Source organism: Pelobates fuscus, chromosome 1 (assembly GCF_036172605.1).
Source record: "Pelobates fuscus isolate aPelFus1 chromosome 1, aPelFus1.pri, whole genome shotgun sequence".
Lineage (NCBI taxonomy): Eukaryota > Metazoa > Chordata > Amphibia > Anura > Pelobatidae > Pelobates > Pelobates fuscus.
The window spans coordinates 124267493-124291001 of record NC_086317.1 but is presented as its reverse complement, the minus strand read 5'-3'; the positions used below and the strand labels follow the sequence as shown (position 1 = coordinate 124291001).

General features: G+C 42.5%; 1 protein-coding gene across 10 annotated transcripts in view; it reads left to right on the top strand.

The window, feature by feature from the left end:
* Positions 1–23509, top strand: part of MAP7D2 (MAP7 domain containing 2) — a 140637-nt gene that overhangs the window by 60372 nt on the left and 56756 nt on the right. For all 10 annotated transcript variants that reach the window (XM_063450198.1, XM_063450200.1, XM_063450202.1 and 7 more), the window contains exons 2-3: positions 1546–1623; positions 4615–4778. In XM_063450198.1, coding sequence (XP_063306268.1) covers positions 1546–1623; positions 4615–4778 — 242 coding nt within the window. The remainder of the gene's footprint in view (positions 1–1545; positions 1624–4614; positions 4779–23509) is intronic.

Here is a 23509-nt window from a genome sequence, read left to right as displayed (position 1 = left end):
AGTAGGAAGGGGAGCAATATTACATCTAGAGGTTGTCTGATGGATTCTCTGGTGGTTGAGTGGGCTGCTGGTGCATATGCAGGCCTTTCGGTCCAGCTCTCTGTGAGGAAGTAATAGTGCACAGACAAGCCAGCGTCTAAAAGAAGATAATCTTGGCACTCACCCTTTTACTGACTGTATATATTTCTCCTTGCCTGGGTGCAAACCTCAGCGTTGTGTATAGATCCAAAGTTGTATAAAAGGTGCACTCTCAGTCTCAGGTCTTGTGAAATAATTCTATTTATTCAAAGTTGCAGTTTACATGTGCAAAACAATCTGTGCGATCATCACATCACAGATCGCACAGATTGTTTTGCACATGTAAACTGCAACTTTGAATAAATAGAATTATTTCACAAGACCTGAGACTGAGAGTGCACCTTTTATACAACTTTGGATATATATATACACACACCTTGGAGAGAGAATGCCATAATATGCCATAATATTCTTACAGCCATAATGCTGGAAAAGGCTCTGGGGAGATGTAAACCACAACACCTGGAAAGCATTAAGGGGTTAAATAAAGCTATAGGTATACTGTTCATTTTAGGAGAAAAAGAAATAATACTTGAAAATGCTTGGGATGTTGTAATGTTGCCCTGAAAAGAAACATGTGAAGCGAGTTTTACTTTTCATTATTTTTATTTATTTATTACTGGTATATATAAAGCGCCAACAGATTCCGCAGCACTGTACAATTAGTGGAGGACGTACAATATACACAGACAAATACAAAAGGTAGAGAGGGCCCTGCCGTAAGAAGAGATCTAGCCATTGAAGCTCTTTTGTACAAAGTGCTTAGCTAAATAGCCCGTGAGCTTACAATCTAAAGGATACAGTGGGAATTTTGAAGTGATGGCTAAAAGAAGTTCACAGAGAATTGCAGCTATTGGTAAAATATAAAGGGAATGAAGTGGTAATTGTGTGATAATCTCAAACAGCTGGAGGAGCATGCTATATATTTAGGGGGAACCTGGGTGGGCATGTGGGTAGTGCTGAGGAAAAGTGCAGAGCTCCTATATTGTTGGTTCTGGGAGTGTAAGGTGAGGCCTGGGAGTTGTGGGAGTTCATGCAGGATGTTAAATACAAAGCTCCTGTATTGTTGGTTCTGGGAGTGTAAGGTGAGGCCTGGGAGTTGTGGGAGTTCATGCAGGATGTTAAATGCAAAGCTCCTGTATTGCTGGTTCTGGTAGTGTAAGGTGAGGCCTGGGAGTTGTGGGAGTTTATAATGTTTCAGACATGTTTTTTATGCATGTTTTTAATATTTATGTTTTTTCCTCGTTTTATTTATTTTCATGGTTACAACAAAATGAACATCACATACTAGGCACAATTCCTCCTTAAGCCCATCCACATTATGAGACCTATGATGAGGCCATAGTTTGCTTTTTTATACAGTTTCAAAATTGTAATATTTTTAAACTGGAAATTGAGATTGAAATTGAGAACCAAAGCAATTTAAAATCTAAGTATATTAAGTGCATTCTCTCTTTGTTTTTTAAGCCATGGATAGCCTTTTCAAGACTGATGAAAGACAAAGACTGGCTAAAGAAAGAAGGGAAGAAAGGGAGAAGTATCTTGGTAAGTTGCGTGATTTATCATAAATGTTTTCTTGGTTGTTGGCTTACCATGTTCCTTAAAAATCCTTATTACCAAAGGGATAAGCAATTTAGGGTAAAATATAATTGAAAAACTTTGAATTTAGAAATACAGTGTATATAAACACACAACAATAATGTATATTGTTCTGTATTTGGTTTAGAAATTTTTATATGGCCACAAGAGGGCACCCTTGAGCCAAAATATAAAAATCATTAAACTGAAAGTGTGTTTGGGAAAATAATGCCAACTTTGTTTTCTTTGATACATTTATAAAACAGTTGATCTACAGTCATATTTATTATATATATATTTTTTCTGAGATATTGTTTTCCCATAATACACAGCTCACTGTATCTGTCTGCCTAATCAATCATGAAGAAATAATCAGCAATCACGGGTCTCCACAGATTAACATAACCCACTGTTTGCTTTACTTCAGTTATTACACGAGGGACTGAAACATTGACGTTACTTTTGTTATTATGTACTGACTTAATTTAAACAGCAGAAGATCTGTGAGTGCTAATTATTTCTAAGTTACTTTTATTACTATCCTCTAGGAAAACTTACTTTTGTTACTACCACTTAATGTTGATATTATACAAAAACAAATGGCATGTTACCTGCAATTAGAATGGCTAGTGGCTTTAATTGGTTGCCTGAAATGCAAATTGAAGTAAATACATTTAAACTAAATCAGAAACCCAGAATAAGAATAATGGAGGAAAGGCCTGACCAACTGGCATGGGCAAATTAAAAGTCACAAAACAATGCTAGGTCAGTATACTGAAATGTATAATATCAAAACAAAACAAGCCAATCTGGAGTGCCCAAGAAAAACAACAACACGTACATGGGTGTGAAGTGTCACTAATCTAATCTGTGCTCAATCCTAGACATGTAAGGACCTGGAAAATAAAATTCGCCATAGGCAGACTGTAGGTACTTGTCATGCAGGAGGTTAATACAAATATAATAGAGCTTTTCCACTTGCTAAAATGTACAATAACGAATGTTGTCCTCCTCATCAAGTTAATATGCCCAAATCAGGCAAAACGAGTTCTGTGCAGTCTCGTCATGTTGATTTGGGTTAGGCGTTATGAAATGGGAAACTAATGATAAGAAGTGATGGCTTCTGGGAAGGTTTGGTACAGAATCCATTGTGGTAACATGAAGTTAGACAGTTGATTATCTCTGGAACATTAAATTGCTCAGTGCTTTGTGACGACGCTTCAATCTATTGATGAATGTTTATAATATAAAGAGATAAGCTATGCATAATGACTGACATTTATTATAGATATTGCATGAAGCAGCACATCCCATTGCTCTTATATGTTTTCAATTTATCGTGGCAAAATGAGAAAAAGACGATAAATTATGTGTCTGTTGCCATGGAAACAGACATACTACAATTAATGCAGTGTGCAAAGCAAGAGAACTAAAACAGAGTCGAAATAGAAAATCATCGGCCTGTTGGCAAATTTTAATCAAAATGCATAATGATGCCATTATAGAAGTGAAAGAAAAAAGTCAGTAAGTAGGGATAAGAATTGGATGTAAATAGTGAAAAGCTGCTTGTTTGCTTAGTATACCTTAGTATTTGGTCATATTGCCATCCACTGAAGGATTCATTTTTAAGTTTTGCTAATTTATAAAGCCAGATTCCTGATTTCACAAAATTGTGTCTTGCCATCTGTAAAATGAATTATAGTCCCCAATAAAGACTGTAACTGGTGTTTAGTAGACTCCAGGTAAGTTGTCAAACAACTTGGAAATTCGAGACAGGGCACTCCTGGCACCATAATCACTACAACCACTTGTTGTAGTAGTTATGGTTCTTGGAGTGTTACTTAAACCATAGAGATATTTTGTAGCGTGAAGACCTTTTTTAAAAAAAAAAAAATAAATTTTAACCATGATTTTACGTAAACTGTTTTATTTACACACAGAGATAGCTTTTGGGGAATATTTTTTCAGTCTATAATATTTTATTCTTTTAAATTAATGTGCGAATATTTGTCTATCAATTTGTTTACAGTCTGTATACGTACATATACGTATGGTTTCATGGCTATATGTCTTCAGGATTTAGATAAAAGTTGTAACATGAACAAACAATGAAATATATATATACTATTTAATTTGCAAAGGGGTTACCAAAACAGTAACCTGCCTAGAGACCATTTTTTATGATGTGTATATATATATATATATCTATATAACATAAGAAATAGGATCTAGGCAGGTTACTGTTTTGGTAACCCCTTTGCAAATGAAAGAATGTATAACATAACCTTACCCCACCCCACCCATGATTTACAAATCATTTTATTGTTCATATTTTGAGGAATTTTAAGGCAATAGATTGGTGACTTTCAGACAGTTAAAAATAAAATAAACTGCAGAATTACCATTGACTGCTTGTTACAAACATGAAATTGTAAAAAAAATAACTGACAAGGCTTATGAAATTGTATCAACTTTACAGAGTTATTAAATGATTTGTTTAACTTGAAAAAAAAGAATATATAACGTAAAACATATATTCTTTCATTTATTTTGCAAATGAAAGAATATATAACATGAAAAATGGGATCTAGGTTACTGTTTTGGTAACCCCATTGCAAAATATATTGTTCATGATATATATATACACTCCAAAATAGGTCAGCACTCCAGGAATTTTCTTATGTGATTCAATATACATACAAAAGTCTATGTTTCCGTTCTTTCTTAAGAACTTCCTTCTGGACATGTCCTGAAGGAAGTTGTCAAGAAAGAACTAAAACGTCGACTAATTTGAATCATATAAGAAAATTCCTGGAGTGTTGAACTATCTTGGAGCAATATTGGATTTGTGTTAAGAGCACCAGGTAATACAAACTGTTTTTATAACTGGAGTGCATGACTTTTCTTTTTGGAGATATATATATGTATATATTATGGTTGTGTTTTTCTTTTCTCCAGCTGCCAGAGAGCAACAGATAATAGAAAAGGAGAGAAGAGCGAAGCTACAGTATGAAAGACAAATAGAAGAGCGATGGAAGAAGATGGAGGAACAGAAACTGCGAGAGGAGCAGAAAAGAGCGGCAGTTGAAGAAAAGAGGAAAAACAAGATCAGAGCGGAAGAAGTAAGATACATACATTTTACGTTCAGAGTGTTTTTTTATATGTGAATATTTTAGTCATCCCAGATCCGAAGGGATTTTGAATCTCTTTTGTCTAGTACATAGGGTCTCTAGCGTCCTTGGTCGAGGAGCTCTACCAGCGCCCCGCCCCCCAAATCATGAAAAAGTAAAAATGTTAAAGAAAGTGCTCCACCATGTAAAGGGGAAACTAAAGAAACATATCTAGTATTATATTCTGTCTCCTAATCCTCTCTGTCCCATAACAAAAATGAATACAAATACATTTAAATTTCCTGAGGTTTTCCTGCCAGTCACCCAAAGCCTTTCACACTATATGAAACCACTGCAATGAGAACTCCCACCTGCTAGTGCGCATGAAATAGCAAAGTTACATGCACAATGCTTTCCCAGTAATGCCAATGATATTCTGTGTGATCAGCCTCAAATCATAAATATATATTTACACACACATATTTAGACTTGTGTGATGATGGTGATGTGCCAGAGGAATGCTGGTCATATTGCAAGCATAGTACAGGCATATCACACCTTATCACAAGCATAACAAACGCCACTACGCCTAATTGCAAACACAAAACACCTTTTTACAAGCATAACACAGGGACATCGCACCATATCAGTGCCGGACTGGGGATAAAAACCAGCCCTGGAAATAATTTTATACCAGACCAATAGCATTGTGTCATTATACTGTTCACAAAAGGGAAAACCATGCATTCTAAAGCACATTTTAAGAGTGTATTATTAATAGAGAAGACACATATAAACCCCTACAGAGGGCAATATATACCCTTAGTATATGCACAAAGTGTATATATCTCACACACTACCCTGATATATACCCCATGCACAGGGAAATATATAGGCCCCAGTATGTACACACATTTAAATGAATTGCCCTGTGCATGGGGTATAAATCAGGGTAGTGTGTGAGACATAACCATGTGTATATACTGGGGGCATATACTGACTTACTCCAGCATACAGATTGCACTCACAAGACTTGTTTGAGCACCCAGGACTTACCCCAACACTGAGATTGCACTCACATGACTTGCCCTAGCACCCACCACTTACCCACCCCAGCACTCAGATTGCACTCACAGTAGCTACCCCAGCACCCAGGACTTACCCCAACAATTAGATTGCACTCAGAGGACTTGCCCCAGCAATAAGATTGCACTAACATGACTTGCCCTAGCACCCATGACTTACCATAGCACTGAGATTGCACTCACAGGAGTTGCCTAACCACCCAGGACTTGCCCCAGCACCCAGATTGCACACCCAGGACCTGTCCCAGCATGGGAATTGCATTCACAGGACTTGACCCAGCACCCAGGACATAACCCAACACTGAGATTGCACTCACAGAACTTGCCACATTTAGATTGCACTCACAGGATTTGCCCTAAGACTTCGCGTAAAAGATGCCGGATATGAGATTTCCAACAAAGGCAACATCACATTGGCTGAGAGACTGCTCTCTCACATTCTTGTGGCCGCATCTCACAGCAGCCCTAGGGCAGTCGGGCCCTGCACCATATTACAAACAGGAGTCTTCACTGGGGTCACTAAATTTTTTCTCAAAACTAACAAATATCTTGGTTGTGACTGATGACCTCAGACTGTCTGAGTATAGTGGGAACTGCATGTGATGTATTGGGGTATCTGTGTGTAAAAGGGACTGTGTATTGAGCTATCTGAGTGTAATGGCTACAGTCTGTGTGATATATTTAGCTGTATAACTGTAATGGGGACTGCATGTGATGTATTGGGTTGTCTGTGTGTGATAGGAATCGTTTGTGTTTGATGGTATACAGATTGAGCTGTGTACATGTGATGGAAACTGTGTGTTAGCATTGGGCTGGTTGTCTGTGATCATTTTGTGCGGTCAGTGGGTGATGGGCACTGCTCGTGTTTGTGATAGTTTTGGGCTGGCTGTGTATGGTGGGGGACTGTGTTTGTTTGTCTTTGTGTGATAGTAATAACCCCTGATGAGTAGAATAATGTAACTGGTTATCTGTGCTGCATGTGACCTATTTAAAAGTTAGTGAATCCTAGAGCAACACAAACTAAAATCACTTGTTTCATTCTCATGCGTTCAATATGTAATCCTGGACACACACATCATTTACTCAAAAGTTTCACTTTGTTACTTAGAGTCTCAGTAGTAATGTCATGGTCTGGATGTCCGCTCTGCTCGCTCCCTCAGTCCCTATGCAAACTGCAGTCTCTGCCAGGTAGGTAAGGTGTCACACCTTAGGTCTCTCCTCCCTTCCATCCATACCCCCACCCCATGTCTCCCTTTGATCCATGTCACTCCTCCCTTCCATCCATATCCCCTCTTTCTTCCATTCATCTCTCTCCCATGTCAATCTCCCCCTTCCATCCATATCTCTCTCCCATGTAAATCACCCCTTCCAAATCTCTCCCCATGCCAACCCCCCTTCTATATCTCCCTAATGCCAAACCCCCCTTCAATACATCTCCCCAGGCCAACAACTCCTTCAATATATCTCCCCATGCCAACCCCTTCCATATCTCTCCCCATGCCATCCCTTTCAATATATCTCCCCATGCCAAACCCCTTCCATATCTCCCCATGCCAACCCCCCCTTTCATATCTCCCCATGCCACCCTCTACCCTATCTCTCCCCATGCCAACCCCCTTCTAGATATCTCACCATATGCCAACATATGAAAGGGGGGGTTTGGTATATCTCCCCATACCAACCCCCCCTTCCATATATCTCCCCATACCAACCCCCCCCCCCTTCCATATATCTCCCCATGACAATCCCCCCTTTTTTATATATCTCCCCATGCCAGTCCCCCTCCCATGTATCTCCCCATGCCAGTCCCCCCTTCCATATATCTCCCCATACCAATCCCACCCATCCATATATCTCCCCATACCAATCCCCCCTTCCATATATCTCCCCATACCAAACCCCCACCTTTCCATGTCTTCCCATACCAATCCCCACCTACCGTATATCTTCCACCTCATATCTCCCTCCCAAGCAGCAGCCAGCTGCTTCACTTACAGAGCCAAGTTTAAGATTGATGACCGCCTCCCTGCCTTTTTGCCTGTCATGGCAGGGGAGGGGGCGGCTGATATCCGGTGCAGCGCACGCTGGGTCTCTGTCAAGCTGAGCACTGGGTTGTCACGTGACACCCGGCGCTCCTACGCAGAGCGCAAGGGAGAGGTGTTCTTCTCGTGTACTGTGTGTGCAGTTCCCTTATGGAGCCTCACGCTGTTTGGGGGCGCCGGGAGCACAGGCCGAACGGGGGCGCAAAAATCACTGCTCAACCTTACAGTAGATTTTTGCGCCCCTGGCGCAAACCCTACGGTACACCCCTGGTAAGTCCACATCTTGAATATGCGGTGCAATTTTTGGCACCTGTTCTAAAGAAGGATATTATGGCACTAGAAAAAGTGCAGAGGTGGATTGCAAAATTAATAAAAAAAAGAATAGAACATTTTAGCTATGAAGAAAGGTGAACACATTTAAATATCTTTAGTTTAAAAAAAAAAAACGGCGCCTCAGAGGGGATATAATACCATTTACAAATATATCCAGGGCCAATACAAACCATTGTCTGGATATCTATTCACAAACAGGGCTATACATAGGACACAAGGTCACACATTTAGACTGGAAGAAAGGAGATTTACTCTAAGGTAAAGGAAAGGTTTGTTTACAGTAAGAACAATAAGGATGTGGAATTCTCTTCCTAAAGAAGTGGTTTTATCAGAGTCTGTACAGATGTTCACACAGCAACTAGATGCATACTTGCAAAAACATAATATTCAAGGGTATAATGTTTAAATTGTAGGGTAATAGTCTTGATCCAAGGATAAATCTGACTGCCATTCTGGGGTCAAGAAGGATTTTTTTTTTCTTGTTTGTTGAAAATTGGAAGTGTAACTGGGTCTTTTGCCTTCTTTTGGATTAACAGCAGAATACAGATGTGAGAGAGGCTGAATTTGACACACATGTCTCTTTTCAGCCTATGTAACTATGCAACTCTGTACAAGAGTCTGATCATTCCATTATAACTATTTACTGTACACCTCATGAGGTCTGTTATTTATTTAATTTAATTATTTAATGTGATACAAATTCGCCATAATTAGGACAATATTTAAATGACAAAACTGCCACATTTTACGCCCGTCTGCAGTAGTAATTTGTGTTTTACAATTATAATATTACAATATTACTTCTACTAAAATAATAATACTGGTCATACTGTAAAATAAACCTCTATTGAACAATAGATTCATTGTCTTGAAATTACATTCTGTGTACATTGCATCCTGATAAAGTAAGAAAATTAATTATTAATCACATGAATAAACAAACGCCGTACGGCTGCTATCCCAAGTCCATATACACAGGGTCCAGCTGGCACTCAAGCCTGGTCTCTACGTGTATTCTTAGTTAGCAGCAGTGACTGATGGGAGTTGTGATTTACGTTTAGATCAGTTATTGATTAGGCTGCATTGATTAGCTTTCTATTAAATTAACTGCTGCTTATTTCTATTTGTTTGTGAGTTTAGGTATTGATATTACTGATTGGTTTCCAGCTGTGGTGCTGGTGGGACTTTCTTGGACCCCGTAGAATGTCAGGTGTTTATAATGAAAGGAGATTGTGTTACCCGCCCTACAGCAATGTATTAAATCGAAATGTCAACTCGCCCCTAGCCTTTGGCAAGTGAAAATATAGCCTTGGCGAGTTGAAATTCACCCCTGATGGGTATGCTATTTTTTGCAGTGTTGAGTAACTTTTAAAGCCTGACTAGTAGCTTAAGACTTACAATTTAGAATTTTTGTATACAGCATTTTAATTTTTTAAAAAAAAACATTCTTTATTTTTGTGGTGCATAGTTTGACATTCTGGTGAGCAAAAACATTTCACAAGTTGAATTATGACAAGACATGGATGCGACAACAGTATGAAATGTCAAGAGAGGGCTGTACTTTTTTGGATAGTTAAAAAAAATAATAAATGGTAAATTACAGGCTTAACATATATGTCTGGGTCCAGTTGGCGTTGCAAGCGTTTAAATTAACAGAAATATGCAGACATGAGGGTGAGAGTGTAATCATGAGGAATCAAGACTTGTGAACTACAACTGGAGTTATCCACTGGTATCACAAGCATCCACAAGGCCCTGCACTATCTAAGAGAAGGAGTATGTGTGAGTAGAAAGAGGGGAGAATGTGGTGTGTGCTAGCAATAACTGAACAGATGTTAGGAAATATGGAGTATATGGCTTCCGCCAGCAGCTTGCATGTCCCTTGGTAGCAGTCTCAGTGTCCGGGTCAACCAATCCCCACAGGTGGCAGAGAGGAGGTACAGGCTGGGTTTTTCAAGGGAGAGAGTGCAGGGTTGCACAGGAGCGGGGCTCCCCTCCAGCCCTGGGCTTTTGTAATGGCCAAGTCCCGTCCCCCTTTGGGGTGTACTGGGGATCTGGTGGTGTGTATTCTCAGCCGCTGTGAGTGGCTCTGGAGGCTCTCATCCCAGGCGGACAGTCGATAGATTGAGGGTGTGTAGATAAAGCAGGATTGTCCTGGGGAGGTCTCCTGTTTCCTGACTGCTTTACACCGCTCTGGCCCTCCCGCTGCGGTGTCAGCCCAGCCTGGGTGTGTTCTTGGATTAGCGCCCAGAATCTCTGGAAGATGTTGCTGTGAGGCTGTAAGGTAGGGCAAGTAAATTTGCTCGTTTGGTGGGGGTTTAGCCACCATCTTGGGCTTTTCACGCTTCAAGGCTCGAGTGCACATGGGAGCCGGTGGAGAACAATTAGGGATTATTCTAGCCTCGGTGAGGGAATAATCTAAATTTTATTAAAGACAGGAGGCGAATATTTGCTTTATCTTCTTTACTGAAACCTCCAGCAGCAAAGAAACAGTTAACAGAACTTTTCAAAACAACCAATCAGAACAAAGCAACAGTAGTATAAAACCCCTAAGCAGGCTCTTCCACTTCCTCTTTCTTTGATGAGGTCGAGCAGGAGAGCAAGGAAACCAACGAATCCACCTTGTAGCAGACACATCCAGAGAAATAATCGTCAAGCCCAGAGAGAAAAACAGATTACACTGCAAGAAAAAGGAAAACATTGTGAAAATAAACTGTCAAGGCAAGATGTCATATCATATACAATATCACTTGCACATCATAATACCTGATGAATAAACAAAATCTACAGATCTTATGAAGACCTAGTATGTACCTAAACTAAAAGGTATTGACGAAACATAATTACAACACAAACATGATGAATAAAATGCACACAGACAATCATCACTGAATAATAGAAATAACCTTTGTTATGTAAAACCATGCATTCACAAAACATAACAATATTCCCAATTAATTAAAATAGAATAAGACCCAAATCCAGGGAGGGAACGTAAAAAAGAAAAGGGGGGGGGGGGGGGGTGAATATTCGCCTCCTGTCTTTAATAAAATTTAGATTATTCCCTCACCAAGGCTAGAATAATCCATAATTTATGTCAGGACAGGAGGCTTCATATTTGCAATTTTAACGCCCAAATAGTAGAACCAGAAGCAATATGAGAGAGGACTGAAATAAAAGGAGAATGGAAAAACCCATTCCCTAAACCAAGCAGCGGTGTAGAGAAAATGCAGAAGGGACCCAACGGCTTCCAAAGTTGTTGAGGTGACAGCACCCCGAACCAAAAAGTGTCCGAGAAGAACTCTTAAGGTCAGCCAATGAGAGGATCCACCAAATCTAATGGGCGAGCGAAGATGCAGAAACAGTCCAAAACGGCTGTACGCAGAAATCAACAGCTGTCCATGAGTAGACGGATGAAAGAACTAGATCCTGGATCTACATGGATGTGTACAACCTGTCAGAACTGTGGCCTATCCGGAGAATAGAGGTACAACACAGAGGACGAATAGAAATTAAATCTGTGTGGAGCAGAAGCCGATGTACTGAACGGCAAGAAGGAAGAAGACACTACATCGATACCATGACGTCAGAACGCCATGAAATACAAGATGTACTGGGGAAAACCGTAAGCGGAAAAACTGGTGCAAGGCAATTCCTTGTCATCAGGCCATTCCTCAAGGAAATGCAGAACACGCGATACTACTAGAATTGAGGAATAGCGAGAGATAGGGCTCCTGTAAGGTATACAGCTCTTGGTAGACTGCAGACCAAGAGATCCTTACCAATGCCAGAATCTTGAGAAAACGCACATGAGTCGTCAACTAGCTGACATAGGACGTGAATGGCCTCAATAATAAGGACCGTCATACGGATCCTAACATCTCCCCAGACACCAGTCGTGGCAGGCTACCCCTGTGGAACCCACACAGGACATTGTGAGACAGGGAGTCGTGGATTGCTTTCCCATGGCAAACTCCAGCAAAAAGGGGAAAGCACAGAGGACTCCTCCGAAGGGGTGCGGCCAGGCGAAACGGCACTCCCAGGAATTCGGTCTGAAGCAAAGCCCGAAGTATCCTGGAGGTAAATGGGATGCGTACGCCCCGAAGGAGACCAAGCTTGGAAAACGTGTCTCTCGCCTCGCTGAGGGTTCGGCAGCCAGCTGTAGAACTGCTCCCTATGGCGGTTCGCACCGAATTTAATCATGCCAGTACTCAAGACTCCAGAGGGTGAGGCAACCAATCAATTATTGTTCCGCAGACATTCTGTCACAAATGACGAATACTTGTCCAGACGCTATAGATAGCGATCCTACGTGAGATCCGACTGCAGTCCGTAGTGGGCAACCAGTGATGAGTTCACGCCGGAAGGTAGCGAGCAGTACTAATTCCTCTGGGAAAGCTGTGAATGTTGAACAAACCTGCAGGTAGTTCCATGCAGTTGGCATGAAGAGGTCCCTCCTCCGGACTCCAGAGTCCAGGCCGAAGTTGGTTGGGGTCCGAAACTCCTAGGTAGGTCAAGTCCCCCTATGGAGTCATCAATTAAGTTTTAGATGAGCTTCATCCGAGGTCACATGATTCGGTCGTACCAGGCCAAAGACCCGAGAAAGTGTCATGTTGGCTGATAGTACCGGATCCTGGAGGTATGGTAACAACTGGTCAATCGACCGGGTTGGGCTCCCAAGTGTGACCCGCGAGTTGCGGAGCATATGCCTGGTATTTTCCTTGAAGACGGACATCTTGGTCCTCGGGAGGCGGAGCACGCCTGGACCGAATATTCTATTAAAGACCAGAAACTGGGTTGCCTGGGAGTGAGTCAGATTCAATATGTCCATGTTGATGGCGAAATCCATGCGGGTTTCTCTCATGTCTAGTTGAGGGAGAGAACCAATCGTCCACGCCGAGCAGCTCTCTGAGGGGATGAGTGCCCTCCGTCTCGAAGTGTCCACAGGCGACATGTGCATTGGGAGCATGTAGCGTGGGTATGGGGCGGGAGTTCACTCCACCGCACCGTTCGCCCAGCATGGCAACTTCGGAATGGACGCCTCTTTGGTCATGCGTATCGCTCATGGAACGGTCAAAGGTTCCGCAACCTTGATCCTGAGTCCGGTCACGGTCCGAGAGACCTCTGGGGCTAGTTAAGGGGAACCCTATGAATAGAGACGTGTCAGCTCAATTTGTACGTGAGGGTAACTACGGAGAGCAGACCCAGCACTTGGATGCCAAATCCGCCAGTTTGATGTCCAGCTTGGACAGGGGCCGTTTCGCGGTTCTCAGGGGTAGAAACCAACTAGGCGATACCTATAAGTCATATCAGTCCATTCCCAAAGGGAATTTCGTCTTCTCCGCTCTCCAAGCTGTAACGTGCCGTTTGTCCCGAGGAAACATCTGCATCTGCGTGTCATCGACATCCAGTGGTTAGTCCCAGATTATCAGGATCCCGCGGGCGGCTGCGAGGGAAGGCTCCAGTCCGCTCGCGGCACTCACCCTCCAGCCGTCCGCGGTCCCCTTCCTGGCATGCGCTCGGCGTGCGGCATCCTCCCAGCCACGGATGCCGCCCGCGTCTTCCTCTACGTCCCCCAGCGGCAGCATGCATGACGCTGCACGCTGGGAGACCGCCCAATTTATTAAACGCCGGGATTAGCCACCTGACCCGGCGTTAAAGGCACAGTGCCTCAATCACAGTGGGAGGTCTAGATATCTCCCACGTGTGATTGTTAATTCTGATTGGAAATTATCCAATCAGAATTAACCTTATGATTTAAATACTTACCTTTCCTGTTCCTCCCTGCCCTGTTGTGGTCTTTGCTTGCTAGTACTGCTACTGAACTTGTGTTTCTGGTTACGTACTCTCTGGCTTGTTTATCTGACTTTGTGACTTTCTCCTACCCTTTGACCTCGGCTTGTTTCTTGTTATTCTGTCTTCTGGTTCCCCTTACTCGGCTTGTCTCCTGACTATTCTTTGTGTGCTTAGCCCGGCCACTCTAAGGTCCGGTACTGCACCTTTTCTGTGTGTGTGTTAGCGTGTTTGGTTCCCGGAATCGTGACACAGAGTGCAAACCCTGTATCAGGTGTTTGCGGGGTCCTTTCCGGACTCCGTCATGAAGACTGATCCTCTTGTTGAATCCATCCGTTAGCCAACGCGTACCAGGGGTGCTTGGTGCAGCGTCTAGGATGGCTGGTGGAGTGTCCCCTGTAGGGTACTGATGGTTTCTGGCAGTGAGGTCAGCAGGGTGGCATGAGGACAGGCCAAGTGGCCTTCTAGGTGCGGGAGATTTGTCCTTCGGTCGTGATTGCATAACTGCCATAGAGGTAACACTGTCGGAGTGATACCTGGTGCGGCCAGCTGGGGGTCACCCAGCGTGCAAGAGGGGGTCCCCCAACAAGCACAAGCATACCATGCAGTATAGGCCAGCAGGGGAGGGTCACCCTTAGTCTGAACACAATCTGACACTGTAGGTACAGTAGTGCCGTAGTGGTTAGCCGTATAATAAAGTAACCAGACATTGCCGGTCCAGCAGTGCAGACGGCAGGAGGGGGTCACCCTTATATAACCATAACCGGGCATTGCAGATCCAGCAGTGCTGTAGGTAAGAGGGGGTCACCCTCAGTGTGGTATCAGAGGTCTGTACACCCAGTAGTGCAGTCAGCGAGAGGGGGTCACCCTCATTATGGTTATAATGGGACCCTTTAGGTCCAGCAGAATAGTCCACAGGAGGGGGTCACCCTCAGTATCTGCGTATAGCAGGGCACCGTAAGAACAGTAGCTCAAGCAGTGGGAGGGGTAACCTCTTACTATTATGGTCCAGTAGTGGGTAGAGCCCCAGAAATATGGACGGGGTGGTCACCCCACGTAATAACAGGGCTGTATGTGGGGCCAGTTAGCCCCCCTGAGGGTTAGAAGGGTCCATATAGCTAGAAGCTGACTCACATCTACAGACCACTCAGGTATATTAGGATACACTTTCGAAGTGTATGTATACTGGAAAAATTGAAGTCCCTTGCAGGAAAGGCAGCAAATCCTAGGCAGGGGAGCTAGGTGCTGAAAAACAGGCCATTTAATTTTTATGAGAAAAGACTGAACCTTAAGAGAAAGACTAGATTAGCATATATCACATGTGGCATAGTCTTGTTAAACAATGATTTTTTTTTTTTTAAAACAATGATTTTTATTTGAGCAGTAACATGCCCCTTTAAATCTAAGATTCACATTTAATTAGTAAAAAAAAAAGTGACAAGTCTACTGCCAAGATAGGGAACATAGTCACATAGCATCAGACATCATAGTAAGCTGCAGTTGTGAGATGTGAGAGTGCCTGGGACAGATCCTGCTATCCAGGATCTGTTATATATGCAGCATGTGAGAGACACAGTAAATAGGGGGATAGCTGAAAAACTGGGCTATCTCCCCTGATAGAGGGGAGGCTGGCCACGTGGGTGGGTGAGACCGGGCTGTTCGCAACGCACGGAGCCCATGAGGCTCCAACAAAATGACCGCCGCAGCTCCAACAAAATGGCCGCCGCGGCCGCAAAAAATGAGCGCGGCCTACCGCATGGTGATCACGCGGCACTGCCACGGTTAAAAAAAGCTGCTCAGCAAGCGGCCAGGGGCCGCGGGGAGCAGGTGGGGAATAAGGGAGAAAGGGTATGGGCGACAGAGCCCAGAGGGGGAACCTGGGGAGCGGAAACAGATTACAGGCAGAGCCAAAGCAGGGACACCCATTCCCCATACAGCAGAATGAGAAAAATTGCATAAAGTAACCCAGAATAACAATAAATCAATGAGCAGTATCCAGAATCTATCAGATAAATAGCCTAAATACAGCAACAGATGTTAACAAGTGATACAGCAGCTACATAGCATGAAGTGGTATAGGAAATAACACAGAATAAACTGCCTAGCTAAACCCAGCAATAGACTATCTACCTAAACACAGCAAACAAACTGTTAAAACAAATCCAGCAAGAAACCTGCCTAAATAAATCCAGCAATTAAGCTGCCTAAACAAACCTAGTAAATAGACTGATTAAAAAGACTGTTTAAATTAACAAGCAGCATGTAGGATAAGAAACAACTCTGAGTTGGTGAGTGCTCACCTGGAGGCAGCAGCAAAGAAAGAGGAAGTGCCTGCTTAGGGGTTTTATACTACTGTTGCTTTGTTCTGATTGGTTGTTTTGAAAAGTTCTGTTAACTGTTTCTTTGCTGCTGGAGGTTTCAGTAAAGAAGGTAAAGCAAATATGAAGCCTCCTGTCCGGCCATAAAATTGCAGGGTAAGTGTGGCACAGAGAGTCCAGTGGAGATCGGGATATCCCTCCTGGTGCAAAGGGTGGGGGGCCATTAGGGGAACTGCCGAACCAGACAGGAGGAGCAAGCTCGAGGAGAGCAGCTGCCTCTCCCCAGCGCTGTCCTCAGTAGGCATCAGCCCCAAACTCGTCTCCCCGGCAGACGTCAGCTAGCTGAAGATGTAGCTTGTTTTGTAGGGGGAGCCCAGCAGAGCCCCTCAGTAGGTAAATATTCTCGGTATGTGCAGGATCAATCCCAAAATTCAGCTCCAGATGCGGGAGCTCAAGCGCCATGCGACTGCTCCGCTCTAAAGCCTAGCTCCGCCCCCAGGACTTAAAATTTTAAAGTATCACTATAGTCACCCAGACCACTTCAGCTCTGGCCGCACATGCGCATTCCGCTCCACGCGGGAGCTGACATTGGAGTGGGAGGAGAGGTCATTAGCGCCAAAGGAACCCGGCGCTGGATTAAAGTAAGTAGTTGAAGCGGTTTTAACCCCTTCAGCCCAGTGGGAGGAGGGCACTGAGGGTTATATAGTGTCAGGAAAACAAGTTTGTTTTCCTGACACTATAGTGATCCTCTAAGGCTTCCATTAGTAATGTGAAGCGATAATATCTGTATGTGCTGACTTCTATCAATGGCATTACTGAAATATTTTTGAGAGGTAAAGCTGTTACTAAGCCTGTAGCATATACATATTAGTAAATGTGGCACTTATTATATAACCTGATAATAATATATACATTGTGGAGTAAAATCCATATTTAGCTGACTGTCTTTTAGATGTCATTTACCTGACGGAGAGAGCTTTATACGCTCTCCACTATGTAAGGAGACTGTTCACTGGCAGCGTAGAAACAAGCCGTGATTGGGATGATTTGAACGATCTGTGTGTTTTTTAATGAAACCCTCCTTAGGGAGCTGATTGTTGTTTTTTTCACATTAATTGCTATTTGTTTTTTCTATCATGTCAAAGGGACAAAACTAACAAATGTTAAAAATAGCATTTTTACCAAAATAACCACTGGATGTCACTGAAAACTAACTGCTTCCAAAGCGGAAAAAAACAACAACAAAAAGAATTACAAAACGTTGCCACCGGGTGGCACTCTACTAACAAATAATGAAAACAGTGACCAGAAACAGAAAATATGATAAACAACATTAAATACACACGTTTTGTGTAAAATGAAAAGGAAAATATCAAATACCTTAATAGAGAAAAAACAAACCACCATGTGCAAGAATTGTTTCAGACCAAGTTCTATACAATCAGCAGCATTCAATGCATTCCAGGTTTTAATGATAGGATGGGTTTCCTGTTCTAATTTGATTTGCTTCCCATCTATCATTGCATTATTTTCACGTGATACTATGCCTGCTCAAAAATAATCTCTTAATGCAGACATAATGACTCAACTGGACTGTAGTTATTGACGTCTGTTTTAGTCTACCCAAAGTGCAGGAGGTGCATTATGAAGCTTTGCCATCAGCTAGTGACCGTTGTTGAAAGTGGGGCTTCTTGTACTGACACTTGCCATGGTCAATCACAAAATTGCCAATTAGTCAGCAAATACTTGTTTGCCATGTTGTTACAATATGACATGCCACTGTAAAGCTTCAAAAATACGCAAGGGACCATCCCTATGTAAGGTTTTGGAGATGTTTTGGAGCACGTTGTTTATTAGTGCCCCCTTATACCACTGGCCTTGAGAGGCACCAGATTCCCTGTCAGTGGTGATACCGTGCTTAACCCCTTAAGGACTAAACTTCTGAAATAAAAGGAAATCATGACATGTCACACATGTCATGTGTCCTTAAAGGGTTTTAAAGGGATACTATAGGCACCCAGACCACTTCAGCTCATTGAAGTGGTCTGGGTGCAATATTCCATGTCCCTTAATCCTATAGTGGTAATTATTGTACTTATAGTGCACCTATAGTGGCTGTCTGGTAGAGGGACTTCCAGGTGGTTAGGTGATCAAAAGTAGCTTAACTGACTCTGGACGTCCTTACGCTGTGCAAAATAAAAATAAGGGGACATCGGCGCTGGATTCAGGTAAGTGACTAAATCAGTTTTAACCTTTTCAGCGCTGCTGGTAGGGGGGTGGCGCGAGGGAGGGGGACACTGTAGAAACCTACAGTGCCAGGAAAACAGCTTTGTTTTCCTGGCACTATAGAATCCCTTTAGGAGCGGGATGAAACACTGATAATGTCAAATTCGCTCACCTAAATGACAATTGGATTGGTGCCTCATGGATCCTGACTGTGTGTACGTTTGTGAAATGGTTAACAATCAAACTTCCACACAATGGTGTTGGTGAACGACATCTCTGTTACAACCTGTCAATCCATGACACCCATACTCCCTAAACAGTGAGTTGTGTTAATAACAAAAATTTAGGCCCGAACACTCAGATTTGTTTTACAGTTCTGCTGTTCATACTACTTGTTTGTCAACTCACCCCTTTGACTGCCACAGTGTAAAACGAGCAGGTGCCCAGGGCCTAATTTCTCTCATTCATACATATCTTGCCCATGGAGTATCACACGTAGATACCCCTAACACTGGGTTAGCCCAAACAATCAAACTGAAGAAATGTCTCTAAAATGCAGAGTAGGAAGGTCACAAATTCACTCACAAATGCTTAAACCTTATTAAAGTACATATAGGTAGCATGACAGACACATATATACACCCAGACAAAGTACAGTCTGGTAAATTTAAAAACTCTCATAACGAAACGATGTGGATGTTAAATGGATACTTATTTACAGGGAGTATACATTGTATCCAAACATATTTCAAGAATGCATAGATTAACCAAGTTAGACAAAAGGATAAAAAAGGATCAGTGCTAATATACTTATTATAACTAAAAGATATATATAAAAATACAAAAAAATGAAAGAAGGCGACACACCTTAAAACATAAGGCTCCCTCTAAGCCTTGTAAACAACAGAGATGAATCAATCGGGGGGATACAGGTTGTGCCAGAAATTATACAGACAGAGATGTGATCCAAATGGTAAAACTTGCTGGAAGATAAAACCTCAAAGAGTCAGGATAGTTCCTCTGGAATGGGGTCAGATCAGAGTATTCTTGGCAGCCATATATGCCACAGAAAGAGAGAACTAATGGTGCAGAAAATCCCAGAATAACATAAAAGTAAATAAAACGTCTAAGGATTGTATAGATTAACCAGGTGAATTTTAAACACCAGTCCCTCGCTCATTAACATTACCATCCATCCAAGACTGCACCCAATACAGCAGAATATAGAAGAATATAACAGGGGAGAAAAAAAATGAACAGTACAGGGGAAAGGTGCAAGACATGTCCTGATAGAAATTCAGATCTCAGTATGCTGAAGGCATGTAAGGGCACAGACAGAATAAGTAACTATCTCCGAACACCATAACTACTACAATGTACTACTGCGTTTGTGATACAAGAAGGCTATGGGGCCAAAGCCTAGTCATTCTGCTTGAGACATCATAAAGAAATAGTCCCTTCATCTATATGTCTACCTTTTGTATTCCTTGAACATACATCAGACTTTCCTGTAAGCACACTGTAACAAAAATTCTCACATTACCCTCTTGCATACTGGTATAATTTGTCATTTAACTAAAGTAATGCACAGTAATAAAATGCAAATCTCTGGTCATATTGTGTTTCTGGTCTCTCCCTCTGATAAAATAAATCTATTTTCCCTCGGGAGCCTGCTTACACCTCACTCTGTTCTTTCATGTGCTGTATCATTTTGTTTTACTGCAGAATATGTATATCTGAAGGATGACCTCAGAGTGCATTAATGTCTGTGTCAGCAATAGACCAGTAAACAAGTGCTAATAAACAGTGATTTCAATTCTTCCAGTCAGGTGCCCAAAATTGCACAGCATATTCAAGGTGTGGCCTTACCAGCGATTTATAAACTGTGTGTTTGTCAGTGTCCTCTGTGTGTAAATGTGTGTGTGTGTGTGTTATATTTTTATTTTGTGACTTTTATACTTCAGATTAATAGTTCATGCACTCCTCTCACATACACAATATTCACACTTGTCATATTTATTTAGAAAATATAATTTACTACCTTTAATTAGGTGTGTTCTCCAATATTCCAATATGGGATTAACTTAAACATCAGTGTCTATACTTTCATCTGGAATTTAAATCAATAGAAATTACTTTCTCGAGGCACGGGTACTTAGGATTTTTTTTTTTTTTTTTTTAAGGGGTACTTTGTAAAATGTTGAGAAACGCTGACTTAGAGAGCAAAACCCGTTTTGCAGACATTACTACAGTCAGTCACCCTTAAAGGAGCACTCCACACCCATGGAGCCCTTCAGCTTGCTGAATTGCTATATGGCTGTGGAGTATCTATTTAAAATCCCTATTTATAAAAATGCCAATTTCATTGTGAAATTAGCACTTTTATATTTCAAAGTAGGAATGCCTCCCCAGCTGTCAATCAAACAGTTGAGGAGATTCATTTCTTAATTCTGTTACCTCTACTAAGTAACTAGTCTAATAGAGCACGCCTGCCTTCTTGTAATCTATGCCTCCCTCCTCTCCCCTCCATGTGTCCTAGTCCTCCTCCCCTCCTGTGCCTGCCAACCTTGTAGTGTCCTGATCCGTGGGTAGAGGATCTTAAGTTTCCTCTAACCAGGCTGACAGGAAAGTACTCTCATTGAGAGCATTTCCTGTCAGTCCAGGTAGAGGAAACTACCAGCGGATCGGTACACTACAAGGTTGGCAGGCACGGGAAGGGAGGAGGGGACTAAAACACATAGAGAGGAATGGGGACTGAAACACATGGAGTGGAGAGGAGATTGACACACATGGAGGGGTGGGGGGGACAGAGACACATGAAGTGGGGAGAGGGAGTGAGACACATGGAGTGGAGAGGAGGGATGAGACACAAATGCTTATCTATGAGAAGACTCCGATTGGACAATTCTCTGTGAAGGGTCTGAAAGTCACTTCCTGTGAAAAAGGGGAGAGACTACAAAGGCTGCAGTCATAAGAACTTCAGCATTTGCAAGTTCTTTTAGACTATTTCCCCAATGAATACATACATAAAAATATGCATGCATGTATTCATTGGTGGTATATCTACTAAACTGTGTATCCCCCCCAAGTGTGGAGTTGTCCTTTAAGTTGATGTAAACCTCAGCATAGTTTTAGTAATATCATTATGTAGCCACACATGTTTGTATAGAGGGAAGCCAATCAGTAAGTCAGCATCTACATCTGTTAAATTGTATTCCTAACACGAATGGGAGCTGTAATGTACAACTGTAATTATACAATAGAGTTGTCAAAACTAGAAGGACAAATCCAGAGACAAAAATGTAGACAATTTTTTGACAGTCTGTTTTTTTTTAAATGCTTTATTTTTGTTGTGCAGATAAGTACAAAGATGCCTGCGAAGCCACAACAGCAAAGGCAGGCATAGTTTTATAAACATAACAGAAACATTAAGAATCAGCACATTTTGTAAATATAATAATGAACAAGATATTTAACATGTCAATGCAATAAAAATGATGTACAAGACAGTGTTGACAGACACATTGACATGAGAGCTACTTAATTTAGGAAACATTGGGCCATGGTATTGGTACCTTACTAAAGGAAATAAGGCTGAGACTTATAGAGAAGCTCACTTGAATATAAGATGCAAGACTACATAAACATGGTAGTATCAAATGGGTATTAAAATCATGTAGTGGTCAAAGAGACATGAAGGGATCCCATAAGGTGTGTGATAGGGATTATAGGAGTACTACCCATGTTAGCGAGCTTTCATCTAGCCTATACCTAAGGTTGGGAAACAGAAAAATGTAAGCCTGCACATGCTGAGTTGTGGAGTGGAACCACTCCAATCCCATACTTGGATGCGTCCCTGCTGTGTGTCTCTGTGAGTCTAACAATAACCAGCCACAGGGTCAAGCATCTGGAACCACCTCAATGCTTGCGGTAGGCCTATTTGAGTGGGGACCCTCTGCTCAGTCCGGTTGCACTTAGAAAATCGGCCTACCCTGGAGCGTCAAGCAGGACCATGTCGATAGGGCAGGGATAGGCAACCTTCGGCACTCCAGATGTTGTGGACCACATCCCCCATAATGCACTTACACCCGTAATACTGGCAAAGCATCATGGAAGGTGTAGTCCAAAACATCTGGAGTGCCGAAGGTTGCCTATGCCTGCGATAGGGTGTAGTGATTAGTGCGCTGCGGGCTTGGAACAGCAGTGACCCTCGGCTACAGCAGTTATGCATTAACTGCAGCGGTCGCTTGTGCCTCTGTCTCCGCCCTGTTGTGTGAGGGCCACAAGGGTGATGCATGATCCGGGAACCCCTCCGTGTATTTGGATGGCGTGCTGGATTAGACTCCTGTTGTCCCTCTTGGCTGGAGGAATATTGAGGAGTCGCAGTAGCTATCTGGTTCTCCGGAGTGGCTGGGAAGGTAGGGCAGCTTTTTTGGCAAATCTTATCAAATTTTGCATTAAAGATTTCCTGCCATGTCTGGCCTCTCATGTTTGTGTAGGGTTGTCGAGTCTCGAGTGCAGCAGTCATCTTATTAGGTGCACAACTCGGTCTCTGTAGGTGTACAAAACGGGGACCAGGATAGCCCCCACACCGGTCCAAAGGGGGGTAACAGGGCTGCAAGGACTCCACTGTCAGGCTACAACCCCAAGCTGGTAGATCGCACCCCCCTCCCCCCCCCCCCCCCCACCAGTTTGACAATCTGTTAATCTCTTCTGGTACAAGTAACAGATTAATTACATATATCTATATATAATTATATATGTCATAGAAAGTTTAGGCTTGGTTAGAAGGGGAGGGCTCGCAAAAGATGCAGTGTTTGCAAGCTGATTTTAGATATACCCCAATGAAAAAATGCATGTAACTGGGCATGTAACCCAGATTCTGCAGACAAGGTAATGAGAGAAACACATAGAGTAATGCCATACGAAAATATATGAATACTATA